This window comes from Patella vulgata, chromosome 7 (assembly GCF_932274485.2).
Source record: "Patella vulgata chromosome 7, xgPatVulg1.2, whole genome shotgun sequence".
NCBI classification, from domain to species: Eukaryota; Metazoa; Mollusca; class Gastropoda; family Patellidae; genus Patella; species Patella vulgata.
The window spans coordinates 60,797,557-60,818,473 of NC_065885.2; the positions used below are offsets into that span (position 1 = coordinate 60,797,557).

Consider the following 20,917-nt stretch of genomic DNA (forward strand, 5'->3'; position numbering starts at 1 on the left):
AGACGATGTATTATTTATAGAGAACGCTTTACACTTCCTCGTTTCATAACCCAATATGAAATGCACTTGCTGGATAGTTGGGGATTAAGACGTTGAGTCAATATATTGAAAGAAGACTCAGGCTGACGCCATTGTGCAGTAATAAGATATTACTTGATGTCCCGATCTCGACACCATCTTGTTGCAAACTAGTCTGGATATCAACAAGGTTGAACTCTGGTCATAATGGAAGCCTTTCTTCAGGCATCTCGTGAAGAACGAGAATAAATCAATAGGGTTCAAACAAAGCATTTATTAAAAATATTGAAATAAAATAAAGAAGAGACATTTTAATTAAAAACATTCGTTCGGATGGGGCAAAAAACCGAGGTCGCGTGTACACATTGGCGTGCACGTAAAAGATCCCTTGACAGTTGGAATTCGATATAAGAGTAGGCCGTAGTGCCGCTGTTCGGGCAAAATTTCCCTCATAGCACACTGTATGGCGCATGCCCGTCTTCATTAGCCCAGTTCGGAGCAAAACAGTAGGACGTTAAACCCCATTTCATTTCATTTTTGTGAACGCATCTGAAAGGTCGTCATTCAGTTTTACACATCGTTGTAATGAGAGTACATATAGGGTTTAATAGTTTGTGAACCAGCACGATTACACAATATTTCATTAGTTTCTGTCATAGATAACACATGCTTTGCGAGTCATTTAAAAAGCAGTACATCACTTTTTGTGTGACAAGTTGTTGAAACCTGTAATATTATCCTGGTGAAGACTTAGTCCCAATTATTCCCATCTACTAAAAGTCAATATATGTTTTTTTAAATCACCACGCTGTTCACATAAATGTTGTTTTGCTGCGTTCCAGTGTTTACGGGTTCAACATGTAAATCCATATAAATATGTGAACTCTGCTGTGGTTGTCGTGGCGTTTCATATATGACATCTTTCTTTCGTCTTTTCACCAAACTAAAACAAGGAAATATTTTTTAATAAGATATCTAAACAAACTTAAGTGACGACATTATTGCAAAAACTAGTGAGAACTTGTGAGTATTGCGACTAACTGGTGGACGGGAGCCTAATGTGTTTCTTAGCTTTGTAAAAAAGTAGGGGATATTAAAATGCAAATACCTATGCAGGCTGCGATTAATAAATAGTCATGGACATTTGACATGCTTTGAGAGTATGCTCACAGATGAAGACTTATCGCCCCAACAGAACCACCGAGCTGCACATGCGACACGCAATAGCGCCATACACGTGGGAGGGGTTCATTGTCAAATTTGACACTTCAAGGAAGGGTTGATGAAAACTGCCGCGTGCTAGTTTATCTATCCATGTTTGCTTTCCTATCGGTTCTTGCATAAGATTTACTGTTTAGCATATCTTTGCTTTAGTGTGTTGCGTTTAATTTGATCAGGAGACGTGTTCGTCGACGTCAACGTCAACCAACAACACTGCAAGAATTGGCCGTGGTACTGCAAGAGGAGTGGGTCAGATTGCCCCAAATCGTGATTGGACGGTTGATTAGTAGCATGCCACGAAGAATTGCTGAATGTCTGAGGATTGGTGGAGCAATTACTCATTATTAAGACAAAAATCAAAAACGTCTATTTTCACTTTTGACGGTGTATCTCTTTGCGAGTGAAATGGGGGCGTCAGATAAGCCGCCCATATGAACTGTTTATGTTCATGTGTAGGCAATTGGCCTGTTATTAACATACATTGGTTACTTCTAATAAAAACAGCAGTGCATTTCCGCAGTTTTGTATTGTTTCTGAATATCCCCTTCTTGTTTTGAAGAGTATATAGGACACAGATCGCCAAATATTTCTACGCTGTCACCCACGAATGTAGGGCGAAAGTTATTTTTAGTCTCTCTCTCCCTTTCCCTTTTTCCCCCTTTTGCATGGCGATTTTTGTTGACTTTTTGGTGTAGAATCGAAAAAAAGGGTTTGAAAATACATTTTCTGCCAGGTTTGGGTGAATATTCGTGATTTTGAGGCGGAAGGATACAAGAGTTGTGCGGTTGGTTACGTTGAAATGTAGGGCCGGAAATTGCGTGTTTACTTGTCTCTACTTCCAGCTTGTGTATCTCAAGTTTTTCATGGTGAACCTCATACATGCTTTTGGGCAAGAGTTTGCCACATGTTGCTCCATCCAGAGGCGTAGTCGTGAAATATATATTGGGGGGTGTACTCAACCCTAACCCTAACCCTTTTTTAAAACCCCTAAAAAAAACAAACAAACACCATGTGGCCATGCTGTCTACACAACTTGTTTGCTGATTGGCCCAGACACCGCGTGCAAAGTATTATTGTTACGTGGCTGGCTGAGCGGGCAATAAATATTTGGTTTAGGTGATAATGTTTTTGGGTACCTACATGCGATTCACTCTGATAAGTGGCAGGAAAAGATTAACAAAATATTACTGACAGGCTAACTAGACACAATTTTATGGAACATAGTTACTTTTTACTCCACACATATTTCCAGGATGATTCCCTCTGTGTTTTATTTTAGCAATGTAAACCATATTGGGATATGTACAGGTTTTATACAGATAGAATGTTAACTAATCCTAATAATTGTTGTAAATAAATAGGAGTTTGGGCCTGAAATTTTTTATTTTTTTTTTTGGGGGGGGGGGAGGGGCAAGTATATTCAGGCCCCCCAGAAAATCAATTGGGGGGGTCGGACCCCCCCCCCCCATGTGTGACGCCCATGGCTCCATCTGTGGCAGAAAGCGTTCTACCCAACGAAAATTTGGGAAAAAGTTAAAGCCGGTCTAAGAGACGAGAATTAACATTAAAGTCAATGTGGAAATAATTAGTGATCTGTGGCCATATATCTACTGATATAAAATAGTTATCAGATGAGTTATCTGTCCTTGATTTTGTCAGGTATCGTCTTACAGTCCCATATAACAACTTTTGGTCTTGAAAGGAATTATTAGTGGGCAGAAATTCGGCCGTGTATCTGTTATCACTCGTCACATCAGTCAGTTATATAGAGAGATGGCTCGTGTTTTCCTTTGGCGTTCGTCACTTCCTATTCAGGAAACCTGTATTACTCAGCTATCGTAGCAATGATCTCTGTGTTAAAATTATATTTGGAATGTGTTTAACCAGCTCTATCACATATATGATAATGACTGGCACCAATATTGTCCTTTAAGTTGTTGCTGATGGCTACTTGCTGTACGTTTTGGAAAATGCAATAGCCCCATTGAACATCACTTCGATGTTGTTTTAATTGATTAATAACATTAACATAAGATTTAAATGTTTTGTATACTGACCAGACAATTATAATAACTAAAGCTACCCCGACCAGAACAGCTAGAATTGAACCAATTATTATACCAATCACTGAAAATATAATACAAATATTGGATAGATCTAATTATTTTACCAATCACTGTAAACACAATTAAAAATATAATACAAACACCGGATTAGAAGTAATTACACATAAGAATAATTTGTATATTAAAGGAATATTCCCTTAAAAACGTTTTAGGACCCTATAACCTGAAATAGAGTAGTGACAGGGGTCTTCTCGGTCAACGCCAGGTTGAACCTTATTGGTCTAGACTCTTGACTTATGATTATCCTGGTCAAACAAACTATTTAAGAGGGAATATTACAAGAAAACTTGTTTTTAAATTATGTAATTAATATATTTTCTAATTTATTACCACACTTTTTTAATAACAAAATAACGAACGACAACTGTCTGTATAATTTAATACACCGATCATGAGATAATCAACAAATGACCAATATACATACTTACATCGATCAGAATCACCATTGTTTGTTTGTGGTTTAGACGCATCTTCATTGAAGATTGGTATATTTTGGTTGTCAAAAATTGTCGTCATGAAATTGTCTGTGCTTGAAGATTTCATGGATGTTAATGGTGTTGGTGACGTATTGGTTGTTGTTGTTGACTGTGGTGTAGGTCTACACTCTAGTCTTATATGAGAACCTAAAAAAATATTAACAGTATTAAAGCCCCCTAAGCAAAACATAGCCAACATGCCAGAGGATCATTAAAGACCAGAAAAGTAAAGTATGTTGTTAATGTTATGTAAACTACCTATAACAAATGTTATTGTGCTTCTCGTGGACTGCCAAGCCTCAAATTCATAAAACAATGCATGATGACAATGTGCTATCCAGAGTAATTAAAATATATGGAAAAATATATTGTGCCGTGGACGTCACAACAGGACACAGATCACCAAATATTCCTACGCCGACAGATCACCAAATATTCCTACGCCGTCACCCAAACAAGGGCCAAAGCTATTTTTTAGTCTTCCTCTCCCTTTTCCTTTTCCCCCCTTTTGCATGGCGATTTTTGTTGACTTTTTGGTGTAGAATCGAGGAAAAGGGTTTGAAAATACATTTTCTGCCAGGTTTTGGTGAATATTCATAATTTTGATGCGGAAGGATACAAGAGTTGAGAGGTTGGTTAGGTTGAAATGTAGGGCCTGAAATTGCATGTTTACTTGTCTCTACTTCCAGCTTGTGTATCTCAAGTTTTTCATGAAGAACCTCATACGTGCTTTTGGGCAAGTGGTTGCCACATGTTCCTCCATCTGTGGTAGAAAGCGTTTTACCCAACGAAAATTTGGGAAAAAGTTAGAGCCGGTCTAAGATACGAGAATTAACATTGGAGTCAATGGGGAAATCTTTAGTGATCTGTGGCCTGTCTGTGTGTGATAAGGCTGTCACTGATATGCCTTAGTTTTGAAAATATGAAGATTAAATTCTCAGAAAATATGAATAAAATAGTTTGGCTACAGAAAAACTAAAAAAAGTTAATTAAAAAAAAAAAAATCAAAGTTTTGAAGAAAAATTGTGATTTTACTGCAAATTTCTCAAGTTTCAATTTTTATTGAATTTTTAAGAGTAAGTAAAATATTCTAATGCCCAATGTTGGCTTATTCAGTCTCAGAAAGCACAGATAAAGTGAACAGTATTGAAATTTCACCAAAATTTGTCTAAAAATCAGTAATATTCACAAAAAATCTTGAGATTCCCCCCATTTCGATGTAGAAATTAATATTTTCATGACTATTAAAATGAGTCAAAATGTCTAAAAATGCCCATATTTTCTTTGCTAATATAACTTAGATGGGATCTACATGTTTGTCAGGTTTAGAAATAGCTCCAGTTTTCCTACAGAAAATTGAAAATTGGTAACACTGAGTTAATAATGTACAGCAGATGGGTTTGTACAAAATGTTCAAAACAGGGGTTGGCTCAATTTTGCCACTATTTTACCCAGAATAAGCATTTTTTTCTTCTTTGAAACATTAAATTCTTGCATTTCCTTCATGTAGGAAGCAATATCCCAGCCTTTCTAGACATTTTTTACTCCATCATTCTGTTTAGAGAGGCAATAAATGCCCCACCCCACCCTTTTCCATTAATGTGTTTTGAGGGATTTAAATGCACCTGTGTTGACATTTAAATGATCTTAATTGGAATTTGTGGTTGAATTACAGCTAAGAATGTTATTTTTCACCCAAAAATATTTTTTTTGTGCATTTCAAGGATTTCTAACCCTTATTTGTTCAGAGTCAAACGTAGAACCCTGAGGCATTTCAGGCCAATGAGACCACACCCAGATATAAAACTGGTGTAGATGTGTAAATATCAGTTTAATGTTCAATATTTTCTTATCAAAATCCAGCATTTGTGGTGTTTGCTGCATTTATGTTGCCTATAGAACAATAAAATATTAATTTTTCTCCTTTTCAGGCCTCTTTTTATGTTGTCAATTCTGTCATGACTACTTTTTTGACTTCATTTTTTCAGGAAATTAATTAAAGTTCCAGACATCTTGCTTCAGCACAAGGATTGCAATACAAATTTGTAACATGCCTCTGAGGTTTGAGATGTTGGAAACATTGAAATATTCCCAAATTTGTGAAAATTGTGTATTCTGTGACCCTTCTGTTAGAGAGGGGTGATCATAGACCAAATATGGCATTTTTTTCATTCATCAAGGCCTATTTTTAACCATAATTCATATTTATTGCACCTATTTGAGTTTATATGTGCATATGTTAGCCAGGGATGGTAAATCATAGCTGTTAGACAGATTCCTTTGGTAATGTTAGTGCTGCAACCATAGATTAGATTAATCCAATCAGTGGCATGTTCAGGGGGTAGGCACACATGTTTCAGTATAGATCTCCAATATTACAATCATTGCAACTGGTTTGCATTTTTTCTGTTTGCATATTGTCCACAGATTCTAAAAATATATTTCTTGTCCGTCCGGATATTTAAAAAAGTGGAAAATTATTGGTATTTTGAGAGATGCTACATGTAAATTTTGTACATTTTTCATCACATGGCAGTAAAAAATTATATTTTTGAAAAAAATTCCTAATTATGAGTGTTTTCTATGTAGTTTCTTTGTAACTTGTCTAATTTTTTCACAGAACTCAGATACTGCCTTTAATAAGAAAGATTTTTAAATTTTAGCACAAAAGGCCTATGGACCTGAGATGCACCAGTGTACATAAAGCAGCATGTGTACTTAAAGGGCCATCATTTTTACAGTTATTTTTTGATTTTGATTTTCTTTCACCGGCATGTTGCCAGAACACATGGGGGGGAAATAAAAAGGGCCTTTTGGTGATACCTGAAGTTTCACCCCTATATAGGACACAGATCACCAAATATTCCTACGCCGTCACCCACGAAACAAGGGCCAAAGCTATTTTTAGTCTTCCTCTCCCTTTTCCTTTTTCCCCCTTTTGCATGGCGATTTTTGTTGACTTTTTGGTGTAGAATCGAGGAAATGGGTTTGAAAATACATTTTCTGCCAGGTTTTGGTGAATATTCATAATTTTGATGCGGAAGGATACAAGAGTTGAGAGGTTGGTTAGGTTGAAATGTAGGGCCTGAAATTGCATGTTTACTTGTCTCTACTTCCAGCTTGTGTATCTCAAGTTTTTCAGATGCGAACTTGGTTTTTGGATGGAAACCTGTGCATGTGCTTATCCTCTACTAGAGACACACAATTAAAAATGGAATGTAGCCATGGTTAAATATATATTTTATTTGAAATCGGACCAGAGAAACATTTATGGCCTTTATCTCTTATACCGCCTATTCCAGATCAGGTTTACGTCTTACGTCTCATGGGTCGTTGTGATAAAAAATAACTGGACAAAGGTTTACGCATCATATACAATTAATGATTTTATTAAATAAGAGTGAAACATATTTACCTCGCTGACTATATAGTTCAAGACAAAACGGAAATCCGACAGCATTATTAGTTCCTGTCTCCATATGCAGTCTCACAGTTTCCATAGCGGTCAAATTAAAAATTGTATTCTTTAAATTTACACCACACGAATACAGTAAGCTACTTGTATTTGAATAATCAGAATATAAGGCATAGTCACATAAGCTGGAGGTAGTGGTTACATTATTTATTTCAATTTTTACAGGACCCTGATTAGATGTAGTTAAAGTGATGGAACAAATACATCCAATACCATTTGTTCTGTTATCTATCCCAGATAAATAAACAACCCTTCCGCTGGTTTCCAGGTTACTACAAAACGGCACTACAGGTGACACATCTTTAAAATAAAATTAATTAGTCACGCAATTACTGAAACTAATATAATGATGATATAAAGATTATTTTGAAAAAAGACACATAATTGATTTGCCTAAGCCCCACCCCGTCTTTAATAGCCCAGTCGACGAAGAACAGTAGGACGTTAAACCTCATTTCATTTGCCTATAAGTCTCTCTCCAGGCCAAACCTCATTTCATTTGTCTATAAGCCTCTCTCCAGGCCAAATTAATATATAAAGAAGATATATATATTAAAGAAATGTCTAAAATGAAACCAATAATTAACAACTGAATAGAACACGAAGGCAAAATGTCGTTGGATTTATTACGTAAAGTCTAGCCTTCCGACGGCGGACTTTGAATTAATGTTCCGCATTGACATCCATTCCATATTTGCAAAGTACTGCAGTATGAATTTTTTAAAATGTGTCTGAATTAAATCAGTCGTTAAAAATGCAATGGTAAGAGCTGTTTTATTTGTGTACATCAATGGTCGCTGGAATTTATTTTGTGTAATGTCGCAATTGTCTAAGTTAGATTTACTTACTGTTACTTGACGTATCGCAGTTCATGCCGACTGCAATATAAAAAGAAAAAGCACCATTACTTGACCAGTGTGTGGATTAATTATGAGTACGATATGCCAAATATAATTCCAACCACTTCAAATGACAATATGATATACAAAATCTATGTGATAAAAGTTTTCTTTATTAAAGTTGAATTATTATGTAAGAGCTCAATCTGTCTGTTGCAGGTCTTTCTTTTGGCCTCAAATGTTATACAAGTTATAAATTACACGTTTATTCACCCTGTACCACCCTTTTTCTTTATCTATTTTAAAGCTATTAGAGCGATCAGTGTCGGCTTGTTATATAATTCTTACATAATGCATCAAGTGTTATTCATACCTTTTAGTACGTCAATTCATAACATTTTGCAATTAAATATCAGATATATACATACATACACTAGTATTCTAGGATGGCGGTTAAATATGCCATGTATGAAGAAAATCTTATTTAATAACCACACAACTAGTATTAATATCTTTACTTACCCACAGTACCAATATGTAATATCATAATGGTTGCGATGAAACTAAATACCGCGGTGTGCGACATGGCCATGATGCACCCGTATAAAGCCTGCGAGATGAAACTAGTAGTGAAATAACATAACGAATACCATATGACACTCTTCTTGCAATAAATACCTATACGTTGAGCTTTATATTTATACAATAATAATATACTTCCTTGTTACAGGTATGTTTATAATATACAGGTAGGGCGAGGTGACTTGTTCAATTGTCACTGTTTGAGGAATAAATCTTTAGTTATGAAACAATGTATATTCACATTCAGCTGTTGTCTATGAAAGGGTTAATATATTGGATAAAGATTAAGGCGACTTTAGTGATCCTTTATTTCCATGTTATACGTATTGACAATATTAATAACAAAACTCTGTAAATACGACAAGATGCGTTCAAACAAACACATGTGTACAGGTATTGACAATATTAATAACTAACCATGTCTCATTCTATATAAATATGGCAACTTAAAGATATTCATAATAACATTCATAATAACACACCAGGTCAGCTTGATAAAGATACCTGTAAGAGTATTGAAACGTTGCATGTAATAAACTAAGAAGTAGTAAATCCATAAAGTTGTGTTATTATGAATATTATACCTCTACTTCTAAATGTCATTCAAGGAATTAAAGATACATCCAAACCACCACATTTGTTTAGTATGTGAACTCCTCAAATGAGACAGGGGTGTTATTCAGGATGTCCTATGATAGAAATAAGTATAACCTGCCCCTTCCACAACACCAGTCACTATATGGAGCAATGGCCGCAGTTTTATATGATAATTATAATCAGCTTTCTGTATCAGTTGCTGTTAGTTACCATTCGCAGTTTTCGAACCTTGGCTCGTGAAATTGATACTCATTGTAAGACACGGCGAATCATAGAAAAAGACTTGTGATAATTGTGGTAATACATTAATATATAGGGATGAACACTTTTTTTAAATTCTTAGAAAATATCACATCACGTCTGAGTATCACAATTCAATATCACAATTAGATTTGTGGTTATTATTGTCATTATTCATGATATAACTAAAACACTTGTAGCCTGTTTTGTTATCAGAATCTAGCTCCGAAGTTTTATTTCATTTATACAAAAATATCCTGACTGGACCTGATTGCAAGTTACCACTTAAAAGTAATGATTTTGAATTTATATGTATGTACATGCATATAATATAATTTAAAAAGACATAATTAACTGAAAATGCAATTGGTTTGAACATATACTATCGCTTCTCTTTTCTAAGTTATTTGATGTTTTATAACTATTTCTTTTGTACAAGCGTGTATTCGTCACCAAGGGGTCAAACTGTATGACCCGTTGACGCGCCATTACCAGAACTACTTTTCTTGGCGGTTTTATTAACCACAGCATATTCAACAGGTTGATGAGAAACTGAGTTTTCTGCATCTTGGTGAACGTTATCAGTATCATTGCTTGAAATATAAAGGTCATTTTCAAGATATATCATGCCTTCGTGGTTACTTCCCTTTCTTCCTACCGGCTCGTCGTCATCAATACTTTTATAAAGATCATTTTCTAAATAGATCATTCCATGGTTACCAACTTGCGTATTTTGGTTGTTGTGACCGTTTGCGTTGTTGTTGGGTGTTACAGCTGCATTTACATGTGGCCTATCTTGTGGTTCCAGTGGAGTCTCATAAGGAGGCTTTGTCTTTCGTCTTTTCACCAAGCTAAAACAGATAAATATTAGTATAACTAAAGTATGCGGAATGGTTCTGCTATATTGCACGATAACTTTTAAGAATAAAATGTATTTACAATAAGAGATTGATGCATGCCAATCCCGTAGGAGATAGCCCACTGTATGGTGTAAGCCGTCTTCATTAGCCCAGACGGTACAGAAAAGTTGGATGGTAGACCTTATTTCATTTCCTATCTAGGAGATATTGTATTCGTTATTAATGATTTGAAGATCGGACAACATGCAAAATCCATATTTACAATGGTAATAATGAGAACTATAAACTGAAACAAGTCATAATCTGAAAGTTCATTTTGTAAATTGAGAATACTACTTGTTGTTCAGAGCGCCACATTCCTCACAGAAAACACTGTTTGCTAAATGCTAAATCCATCTTCACGCCCCTACTGACAGTTAAAGTCAATAACGCGATCACTGACTTTATGACGAAAACTATGTATATAACAGTATTTTATTCTTAAATTAATTTTATGCAACCGCAAAACACAACGGTTAGACAAGTGTATTGTCCAGTTTTGGAATAAATTGACATCTCAGCTCCGAATTTTTAATGTAAAAGGTTTACTAAATGTATTAGCGCCATTATGCATCACATCGATATTTCGACGCTTTATGAACAGATAACGAGTAACAAAATCAAATGGATATAAAATTGTTTCTTTACTGACCAGACAATTATAATAACTAAAGCAATTACGACCAGAAGACCAACAATAGATCCAACTATTATACCAATCACTAAAAATATAATACAAAACAAGGATAGATCCAATTATTATACCAATGACTGCAAATAGAATACACACATTATACCAATCACAATATAATACAATATATTATTATATATACAAACAGAACGGAAGAAATTTTACACCGTGAATGCGTTAAATATTGTAGTAACATATCTTCTAAAAATTCACCCGTTCTTACTAAGTGTTCATCTCCAAAGTATTGTTATAGTGACTGATTTACATTTCATGATCAGACCAGACTCCAAAGGATTAGCAATTAGCTAAACTATAGCTACTTAATCAGTTAGCAATGAAGTATTGACTGGGTTATCCCTCTAATCCTTTCATAGATAAGCATACCTTATACTATTCGATTAATTAGTTTATATACATGGTAACCAAAACTAGTATATATACCCCAGTCATCTAGAATTCAATATCACTTCTATTCTGGATATTAAATACAAAAACTAGTATATACACCCCAGTCATCCAGAATACAATATCACTTCTATTCTGGATATTAAATACTTCATATCAGTTAACTACATATATGTTCTTGTACTCTTTTAGGAATCCCTGTTTACGTAAGGACTCTGACTAATAGTTTGCGAGTTACAGTCAGGCACCAGCAAAGTTCACGTCCTCAGTATGAACGTTTTTTTAGACGTATTTCTAATGATATTTTATAAATTCAGTTTTTATTATAGCCGATAAATATTAGGCCTTTTAGTTTACGTTTGAAGAAAATAAATTTGACAGCAATTGAAAACTTAAAAAAATTAACGCATTGTGAGGAGTGCGTTTTTAAAGAATCAGCACATGTCATTTCTTCGTTTCGTTGTGAATTTTTAGGTAGTTCTAATTTTTACAGCAGAATAAAAAATACGCGGGAAATAAAGGAATCCCGATCATCAAATCGTATTATACCTATTTTTGGGCGTACACCATTCGCCGTTTTAGCAGAATCACAGCCATCGACCGAGCCACCGTTGGTGACTAGCAATTTTCCTCGCACACTGTATGACGTATGCCCGTCTTCATTAGCCCAGTCGAAGCAGAACAGTGTGGACATTAAACTAAATTTCATTTCATTCCTTTTTGTCACATTTTCCCTTCCAGGATAATGGGACCTTCACGGTCAACGTAGGAATGAACCGGTTGGTCTACAGCCTTGCCTGGCGATTATCAACTCTGGTGAGTAAATAATCATATAAAGTTATTTTAAACAACATTGTAAAGTAATTTCCTATTATTTTCCAATTGCGTTATGATATGGTTGTATTGTAACATATATAGATATATACAAAATGCCCCCCCCCCCGTTCCCCCCAACACCAAAAATATTGTCAATATATTTTTAAAAAAAGAATTGCATTCAAAGAGTTAATTTTTTTTATACACATAAATCACGAGAGCTTTTTGATTCATTTTATGCTCCTTTTTTTTTGCATCGTGATTTAAAAATAGATCTTTAGGAGTACATACGGATGACCAATATACTTACATCTATCAGTATCACCATTATTCGGTTGTGATTCAGTTGTTGAAGGAATGGCACTACTGGTGTTAGATGGAGCCGTCGTATACCTCGTACCTTCTTTTCGCCCAGTACTTGTGTTCGAAATAGTTGACTTGAAATTGATTGTGCTTGTCAATTTCATGTATGTTAAAGTTGTTGTTGACACTGTTGTTGTTGACTTGGACATGCATGCTAATAGTATATTAGAACCTAAAAAAAAATAATTGATTGCATTACAACGCAAGAATCACAGTCTGGAATAAATAGGAAACATTCCAAATTGTCCACATATATTTAAATGTAAGATCTACGTGATGACTTTGACTTTCCGATTGTTAACAATCCACTCATTAGTAGTAACATTCCAATACCGCCAGCTTATGGGGTGTTTGTGTCTCAGCTAATGTGTTACGCGAGAGCTTGTTCATTTTATTCTGATTTTTTTTAAGTAGATCGAGGCATTTGTCATCTAAGCTTCAACTACAGGGATACTTGCCCAGCACTAAACTTACAAAAAACTTTAAAAAGTTTTATGGCCATCATATTGACTTGATTGGTAAATATAACATGTCTCTTTCGGCTATTATTCTAGATATATTAAATTGACGCGTATACTATCTCCCTGATTATGTCTACTACATCGTTAACACTGTTCATCACGTGCATTTTGCATACGGATAGTCCATTGGCCAATCATGCTATTTTACCGAGATTTCGTCTAATGGTTTGGATACAGCTATGGCGGGTGTGGCGCCAGTCAGGGTAAACTAACTCTTCCGGACACCTGTTACCACTGTTTGTCGTGTATTTTGTACATGGTGAACAGTTTATTTGCTGATTACACTATATTTCCTATACCCTTTTTTTAGGACTTCGAATTTTGTCTAATTGTTTGGATTGTTCGTACTTGGTTTTATTTCATTATCTGAAAAGTCAAATAATATCCAAAAGACGGCATATTTCTGGCTGCAGATGTTTAGACCAGTTTAAAAACTAAATATAAATTATCCTGTTGGTAACTGACTGACGGGAAATCATTTGTGTTTTTTTTTAATTTTGGTTTTATTTAAGATTTGAAAACGACGATCCTCTATTATAATTACCTAGCTATGGAAAGTATGATAATCAAAACTTATATTAGTAATTTTGTACCGCTGATATATAGGTGGATTGTTTGAATTTATAACAAATGGGCCAGATCCGTGTGATGTCTAGAGTAATTAAAATGTATGTAAATTTATCTAATTTTCTGTGGAAAAGTAATTCTTTGCTAAAAAGATCGTAGTTGACTGAGTTCTGGTAAGGACGGATGCTCGGTTTGGTGTGCCCCTTTCTTAATAACTCGTTCTTGATGTTGGGTGGGTATGAGGGTGCACATGACCTCTGGCACTCGGAATACGAAACAACAAAGAACTCATGAATAGTGTTATTGGGGCAATAAGTATAAATTAATAAGTATAAATTAGAGAGATTTTTGATGTCAGACCCGAAAATATTTGAGGCCTTTTGACTTTCTTCAGCATGTACTTCAGATCAAATGAATTGAAATGGGGTTTAACGTCCTACTCCGAATTGGGCTAATGAAGACGGGTATACGCCATACAGTGTGCTTTGAGGGAAATTTTGCCCGGACAGCGGCACTACGGCCTACTCCTATCTCGAATTCCAATTGTCAAGGGATTTTTTACGTGCACGCCAATGTGTACACGGGTCCTTGGTTTTTCGTCCCATCCGAACGACTAGACAGCTGTCCTTGTCAGGCCCTCCGTCCTGCATCACTGACAAGGGGGAACCACGTCGGAAAATCTGGATGAACTTTCTCGGCCAATGCAGGGATCGAACACCCGACCTCCAGGCTAGCGAGCCGGCGTCTTACTTACCGTGATCCCCCCTGCTCCAGACCAGGTTTACATATTAGGAGTCGTGTAAACCGTAAACAAGTTTTGTTAGATGGGACAAAATGGAAAGGCTAAGGAAGTAGATAAGACCTACATTAATTTGTTTATTAAAAAAACATTATTTTCCCTCGTAATTATCAAACTATGTAGCTGTCCAAATTAGGGAATATTTCCTGCAAAGTAGCAGGAAAATGTACATGTCGATCTTTATCTAAGGAAATTAGAATTTTGGTTGTTCGGTCTCTCCAAATTAAGTATGAATGCCAATAATCAATAAATCGCTCATCTTAGAAATCAGAGGTAATGGCGACCAGCGAGCGGGAGTCTAATAATTGGGCCTAATGGTCTAAAGTATCGTGCTTTGAGGTCTAGCTAGTCGGTCACCTCTGGCTTGTGGTTGTGGATTTGATCCCTGGTGTGAACGTATGGGGCCTTGAGATTGGAGCGCCTTCCCAATTCCCCACTTGTGCGCTAAGATAATAAAATTGAAAATAAGACAACTTGTCTGTGATATCATCCTCGTTGGAAGCGGACGTTAACCACTAATAGAATCATCATCCTCACCAAACTATATTTTCGGTACGATATAACAAATATAAGCATGAGTCAAAAATAAAACCTCCTTCGTTTTCCTCAACCCACTCTAACTAGAGTGGCAAACCTCTGACAACGCTGTCGGAGATTACCCGCTCTGGTTAAAGCGGGTTGAAGGAGAACGAAGGGTGTTTTTTATTTTTGATTTGAATTATATGAAGTCATATTTGGGTCCTTGAAGAGGTTTAATTGGTTTTGCAAGATTGGTATTGGGAGATTTGCTTTTCGAGATATATTTTTCGTTGTATGATTCTGGTGAAATGTAAATGTAATATTTTGATTTGCATATATAAATTTGTTTCATTATATTAAAATACAATTAAATTAAAGAAGGATACTTATACAGATGTCGAAGACAACAATTGGATACATAAAAATTATGGACTAAGAATTAAGAACACTAAACAAAGAGCTGTTTGGCCTTCTTCTATACTAATTCGAGTCCAATCGACCTTCCTAGAGGGACATATATTTTCAGATGTTTTATTTTTGAATAATGCTTGTGCTTATAAATGTTACATCTTAACTGTTATAAACTGTTGCATTTGAAATGTATCCTACTTATTATAAAAACGTATTTTATAAGAACAATGAGTTTCTGAGTTTTTCATTTTAATGTAGATATATTGGAGTAATATTGACTCCGTGGAGAATAAGTCTAAATTGAAGTTAATTTCGAAGACCAACATGAAGCAAAGAATTATCGGCCTTGACGAAAGACATTGCTGTCTATTATTTTTGGCTGTGTTACAATCGTTGTGCTTAACAACACTGTACAAATCTTTACGAAATATATATAGCGACTGATTTAATCAAATAGATCGAGACATATTTACCTTGACCAACTAGTTCAAGACAAAACGGAAATCCAGCACTGTTATTAGTTCCTATCTCCATATGCAATTTCACAGTTTCCATAGCGTTCAAATCAAAACTCGCTTTAGTTATATTTTCACCACACGAATACAGCCTTTGATTATTATTTTTATATACAGAATGTAATGAATAATCACACTTGTTGGAAGCAGTAGTTACATTCCTTATTTTAATTTCCACAGGATACTGAGTAGATGTAGTAATAGTAATGTAACAATTACAATCGATGCCATTTGTTCCAAATGTTATCCCAGACAAATAAACAACCCTTCCACTAACTGACAGGGCACTACAAAACGGCACTACAGGTGGCACACCTTTAAAAAAACAATTACATAAATTAAATAACTCAACAACTCAGAAAATGACGGTAAAATACGTTTAAAAATAAAAATGTGAATACAGAAACTATACAGATTACGATTGCATTTGTTCTAATTTAAATTCATGAACGGATAGTAGAAGAAAATATAAATAAAATACCGTCTGATGATTTGTTTAATTTGGAGCAGGTTGTGGACCAGTGAGTAAGACGTTGGTTCGCAAACATGGAGGTCCCGTGTTCGATCCCGCTGTTGGGCGAGAAAGTCCATTGGGATTTTTCGGCGTGGCTGATTACCACCGTATTCTACGCAAAATTTTACTATAGAAAAGTTGGGTCTGGTTTTGTGCCCATTTGGTAACCCGGCCCCCCTCCCCACCCCACCCCACTGAGCCTCCGGTCTATAATGGTTTGAGTTGTGATATTACGAATCAACATAATCAAGATACCATTCTTAATAAAACTCTTGAACCTACATATACAAATACCTGCCTGGTCTTCATTAATATGTAATATCAATATTGTAATTTTTTGTTAATAAATACGCTTGAGTAGAGTTAGGCTACCTTCTGGCTAATTCCTAACCGTGTCTTTTGAAGGGGAGCATTTAGGTTTTGCTTACTTTAGCCGATGAGAGTTACTTCGCTTCGCCAACTTGTTTTGCAAGTAACGATTCATTGGATTGATCGATAAAAAAGCACAATCATCAAGGACAGATAAGTTGAATACCTGTCCCCCATGGATTTACCCAGCGTTTAGTGGAGTGGAACGGATTGAGACCACTGGGGATACCGAGGATGGTCCTGTACCGCCAGATTTTCCCTCAAGACACATATCATTACCCTAGTTAGTGCAGAACAGCACGACGTTAAACCCAATTTCATTTCGTATTCTTAGTATGCGTGAATTGTGCATAATGTATCTCAATAAACAAAACACCTAAACATAAGAATTTCTAAATAAACCGTATTCAATGGCAATAACTTTAATAGTGTATAGTAATGGTCATTGATCAATAGAATTTATTTTGTGTAATATTACCCATAATCAAAATATAAAATTTGTCATTGTTCAATTTACTTACTTGAGTTATCACAGTTCATACTGACTGAAAATAAAAACAACCATACAAAATTACTAGTAGAGAGTAAATAATTGTTCAAAGAGTATCATGAGATATGCCAGTTGACAAGTTGTCTGTGATATCACAAAGAACGAACGAACAAGTATTCACAAGTAGAGAGGGATATGAGAATGGAATCTGTCCCCCTTTCTAGTACATCTGATACTGCTGATACTATTTTGATAATAGTTTCATAATAATTTAATTAATTTGAGAATCCGAATAATACTCGCAAGATACAACGTCGTCATTAAAATGGATAATTTAGAAAATGTTCATAAACCGCAGCCCTGATAAAAAGTCATTCTTAAAAGATCAAAAGCTGTGCTAGCTTGTATCTTTTCGAATTAGCTGTTCACGAGCAGATAGAAATCGGTGTTTATTGTATCTAAAACAGTTAAATTAAATTATTTAACAGTCTTATTATCGTTACGGGTGATATCATATACAACTTTTAGTCCCTGAAGTACAAGGAAACTCGTAATGTTTTGTCCCATATCCGAACTTTTAACTCCATATAAGGATTTTAAATCCATTATTAATGAAATCATTTATGATCGCTGGCAACGGTCTTGGGATCTTGAAGGCACAAACAATTTTCATCACATTAAGACCATCTTAGGAGATTGGCTAAGCTACTATAGAACTAACAGGAGAGATGAAGTTGTTTTGTGTGGCTCTCGAATAGGTCATATTTTTTAACACATATGTTATATATGTATATATGAATACTTTATGTGATAATACATAGCTTGTCTCATACTTTTTATCATTTGTTTGGCGCAAAATAGCCTGGCTGGAGCTGACGTGCCATAAAACCCCATTTCATTCATTCATTCCTAATGTTTTGTCATCAGTCTTGTTTTTTTTATCATTCTAACATTTTGTATTAGCTTTCGAATTTATATTTTAGAGGTTCAATCGTATATATATATATACGAAATTTCAGAAAGATATCCTAGTATTAATGTACTTACCAACAACACCAACAGATAATGCTATAATGGCCACGCCGAGACTAAATACTTCTCTATGTGACCTGACCATGATTCACCGGTGTTTATATGACTATTTCACTGTAAAACTTGTACGATGAAACTTAAACAAAATATGCAAACCAACATATTTTTAACATATTGGTGATTTATATCTAGTAGTAGTGAATATACACACTCATAAAGCGACCAAACATCTTTCTTTCACAAATATGTATATGTTGAGCTAGACATTTATAATATATTTCCTTGTTAAAAGTCTATTTATAATAAACAAGTAAGACGAGGTGACTTGTTCAATGGTCCCTTCCTGTCATAGATTGCGTGTAGATTTGTATACCCAACACATGAATGCATCCATTGTGGAACTTTCAAAATAAACATCCCAGATAAATTATTCAATTGCCGCAGCTTATAAACCACAAATATGTCGTCTTTTTAAATTAATCCCAACATAAGATAGTTCATACACACACCAAGGGTAAGACACGCCTTGCCGTATTTTGAAATATTTACATTCACTAGTCAAATATCATTGCAGAAAACAAATGATCTGCAATAAATCAAATACGATATCGAAATCACACACGAAAATCGATGTTATACACAGACAACCAGTACGATATCTCATACACAATCCATGTTATACACAAACGCCTAAAGACTAATATTGATATAGCTAAGGTTTTTTTATAATTTATGTTACGAAAGTTCAGTTGGCGTGACCACATACATTTGTTATTAACATATGCATTGATAAAATTGTAAAGCAGACGACGTAATATTTATAAAGAACAGGTTTCACGCCAGTAGTATGCGTAATCTACTTCCTCGCTCGTTTCATAACCAATGACTAACTAAATGAGAAGCTATTTGAGGTTTAATTATAGATTATAGAACTTGACAATAACAAATATCACTATAGCAATAACACGGTTACCCCTATTACTAGGGGCGGATTAAAGGATCGGTAAACGGAGGGCCCCATTAAAGGAGAGTTCGGGGCCGTCCCTAGGAAAATTTTGAAAATGACATCGCTGTAGATGAGATTTAAAGCGCTTTCATGTGGGTTTAGATACAAACTGGAGGGCTCTAATTGGAGTGTGGTGTTGCAAAGAGTAATAACCAACTCCGTGGAAACAAAAGTGACCCGTAAAATACTACACAACTAAATATGAGGCAATGGACATGCATATATTTCACCAAATGAGTTTCTTTCAAGTTATTTGACTTGCGAAAATGTTGATGACTGCCTCGAGATCAATGTCATCCACGGGCCTTTCGGGCAGCAGCAGGGGCCTTCGTCAGCAGGAGGGCATCCACGATTAAGTGAAAGTTATGTCAATTGTTGGATTCAAATGTTTGAAAGAAATTAAGTAAAGAAAAATGTTTGAATCTTAATCGTTCTTAGCCATGTAAAAATTAATATTTTTGAACAAATTACAGGGGGCAGATAGGTAAAGTCAGTCTTAAGCAGGTGATTCGCGATTCAGACTAGAGCATGATGATGGCACCAAACATAAACACACACTTCATAAGACAAACCCGCGGAGTAGATACACCATAAATACACAGACATTTCAAGTAATGAACAACAAACGTACATAAACTATCAACTGAATTGATCCCGGGGCCTGGTAAATTCTTTTAGCAGAGTATATATTGAAGAATGTTGATATCAACAGTCTCCCATCAAAACGAGGGGGGTTGGATGGCTGAATGGTTAGCGTGCGCGCGCTGTATCATAAAGTCTGTCATTGAGTCGACTGGTGTGGTTTCCAATCCCCGGTTGTACGTGGCAAGGAGTAGGGTCGCCTGTCCAACCTCGTGGGTTTTCTCCGGGTCCTCCGGTTTCCTCCCACTGCTAAAGACCCCTACGCGCAAGCGAATTATGTAAATAAAATTAAATCATATGTTAGTCCCGAAATGACCTAGTTTGTGTCGAGTGGACGTTAAACCCCATTTCTCCCTCTCTCCCATCAAAACGAAGGCTAGCGAATATCCAGCTTGGTCTGATGAATGATGGGCCTACTCTTTTATCGAATTCGGGCTGCCAAGGGGTCTTTTACGTGCATGCCAATGCGTATACGGGACCTCGTTTTTTCGTCCAACCGAGCGGCTACAGTTGTCTTTGTACGGCCCCGCGTCCTGACAAGGGGAAACCACGCCGGAAAATCCAGATAAACCCTCTCGGCTAAAACCGGGACCTCCAGACTAGCCAACTTACTCACTTATCCACCATGGCTCCTACGGCGACAGGGCATTCCAATAGTGGTAATACTAGGTTTATTACTGTTGGTTCTGAATACAAATTTACAAAAATGAAAACAAATTACATAATTAGAAATTATTTTACATAATTAGAAATTATTTTACATAATTAGAAATTATTTTACATA

The 20,917-nt window shown here is 35.6% G+C and overlaps 1 protein-coding gene across 1 annotated transcript; it reads right to left on the reverse strand.

The window, feature by feature from the left end:
• Positions 1-272: 272 nt before the first annotated feature.
• LOC126827563 (uncharacterized) lies at positions 273-19,317 on the reverse strand. Its single transcript, XM_056102438.1, has 11 exons — positions 18,501-19,317; positions 17,485-17,508; positions 16,039-16,395; positions 12,696-12,920; positions 11,126-11,195; positions 8,678-10,425; positions 8,165-8,194; positions 7,257-7,616; positions 3,794-3,988; positions 3,297-3,366; positions 273-961 (listed from the first exon to the last, which is right to left on the reverse strand). Exons 1-6 carry the CDS (start codon positions 18,568-18,570, stop codon positions 10,035-10,037), a joined length of 1,137 nt encoding a protein of 378 aa, XP_055958413.1. The 5' UTR covers positions 18,571-19,317; the 3' UTR covers positions 273-961; positions 3,297-3,366; positions 3,794-3,988; positions 7,257-7,616; positions 8,165-8,194; positions 8,678-10,034.
• Between the last annotated feature and the right edge of the window lie 1,600 nt (positions 19,318-20,917).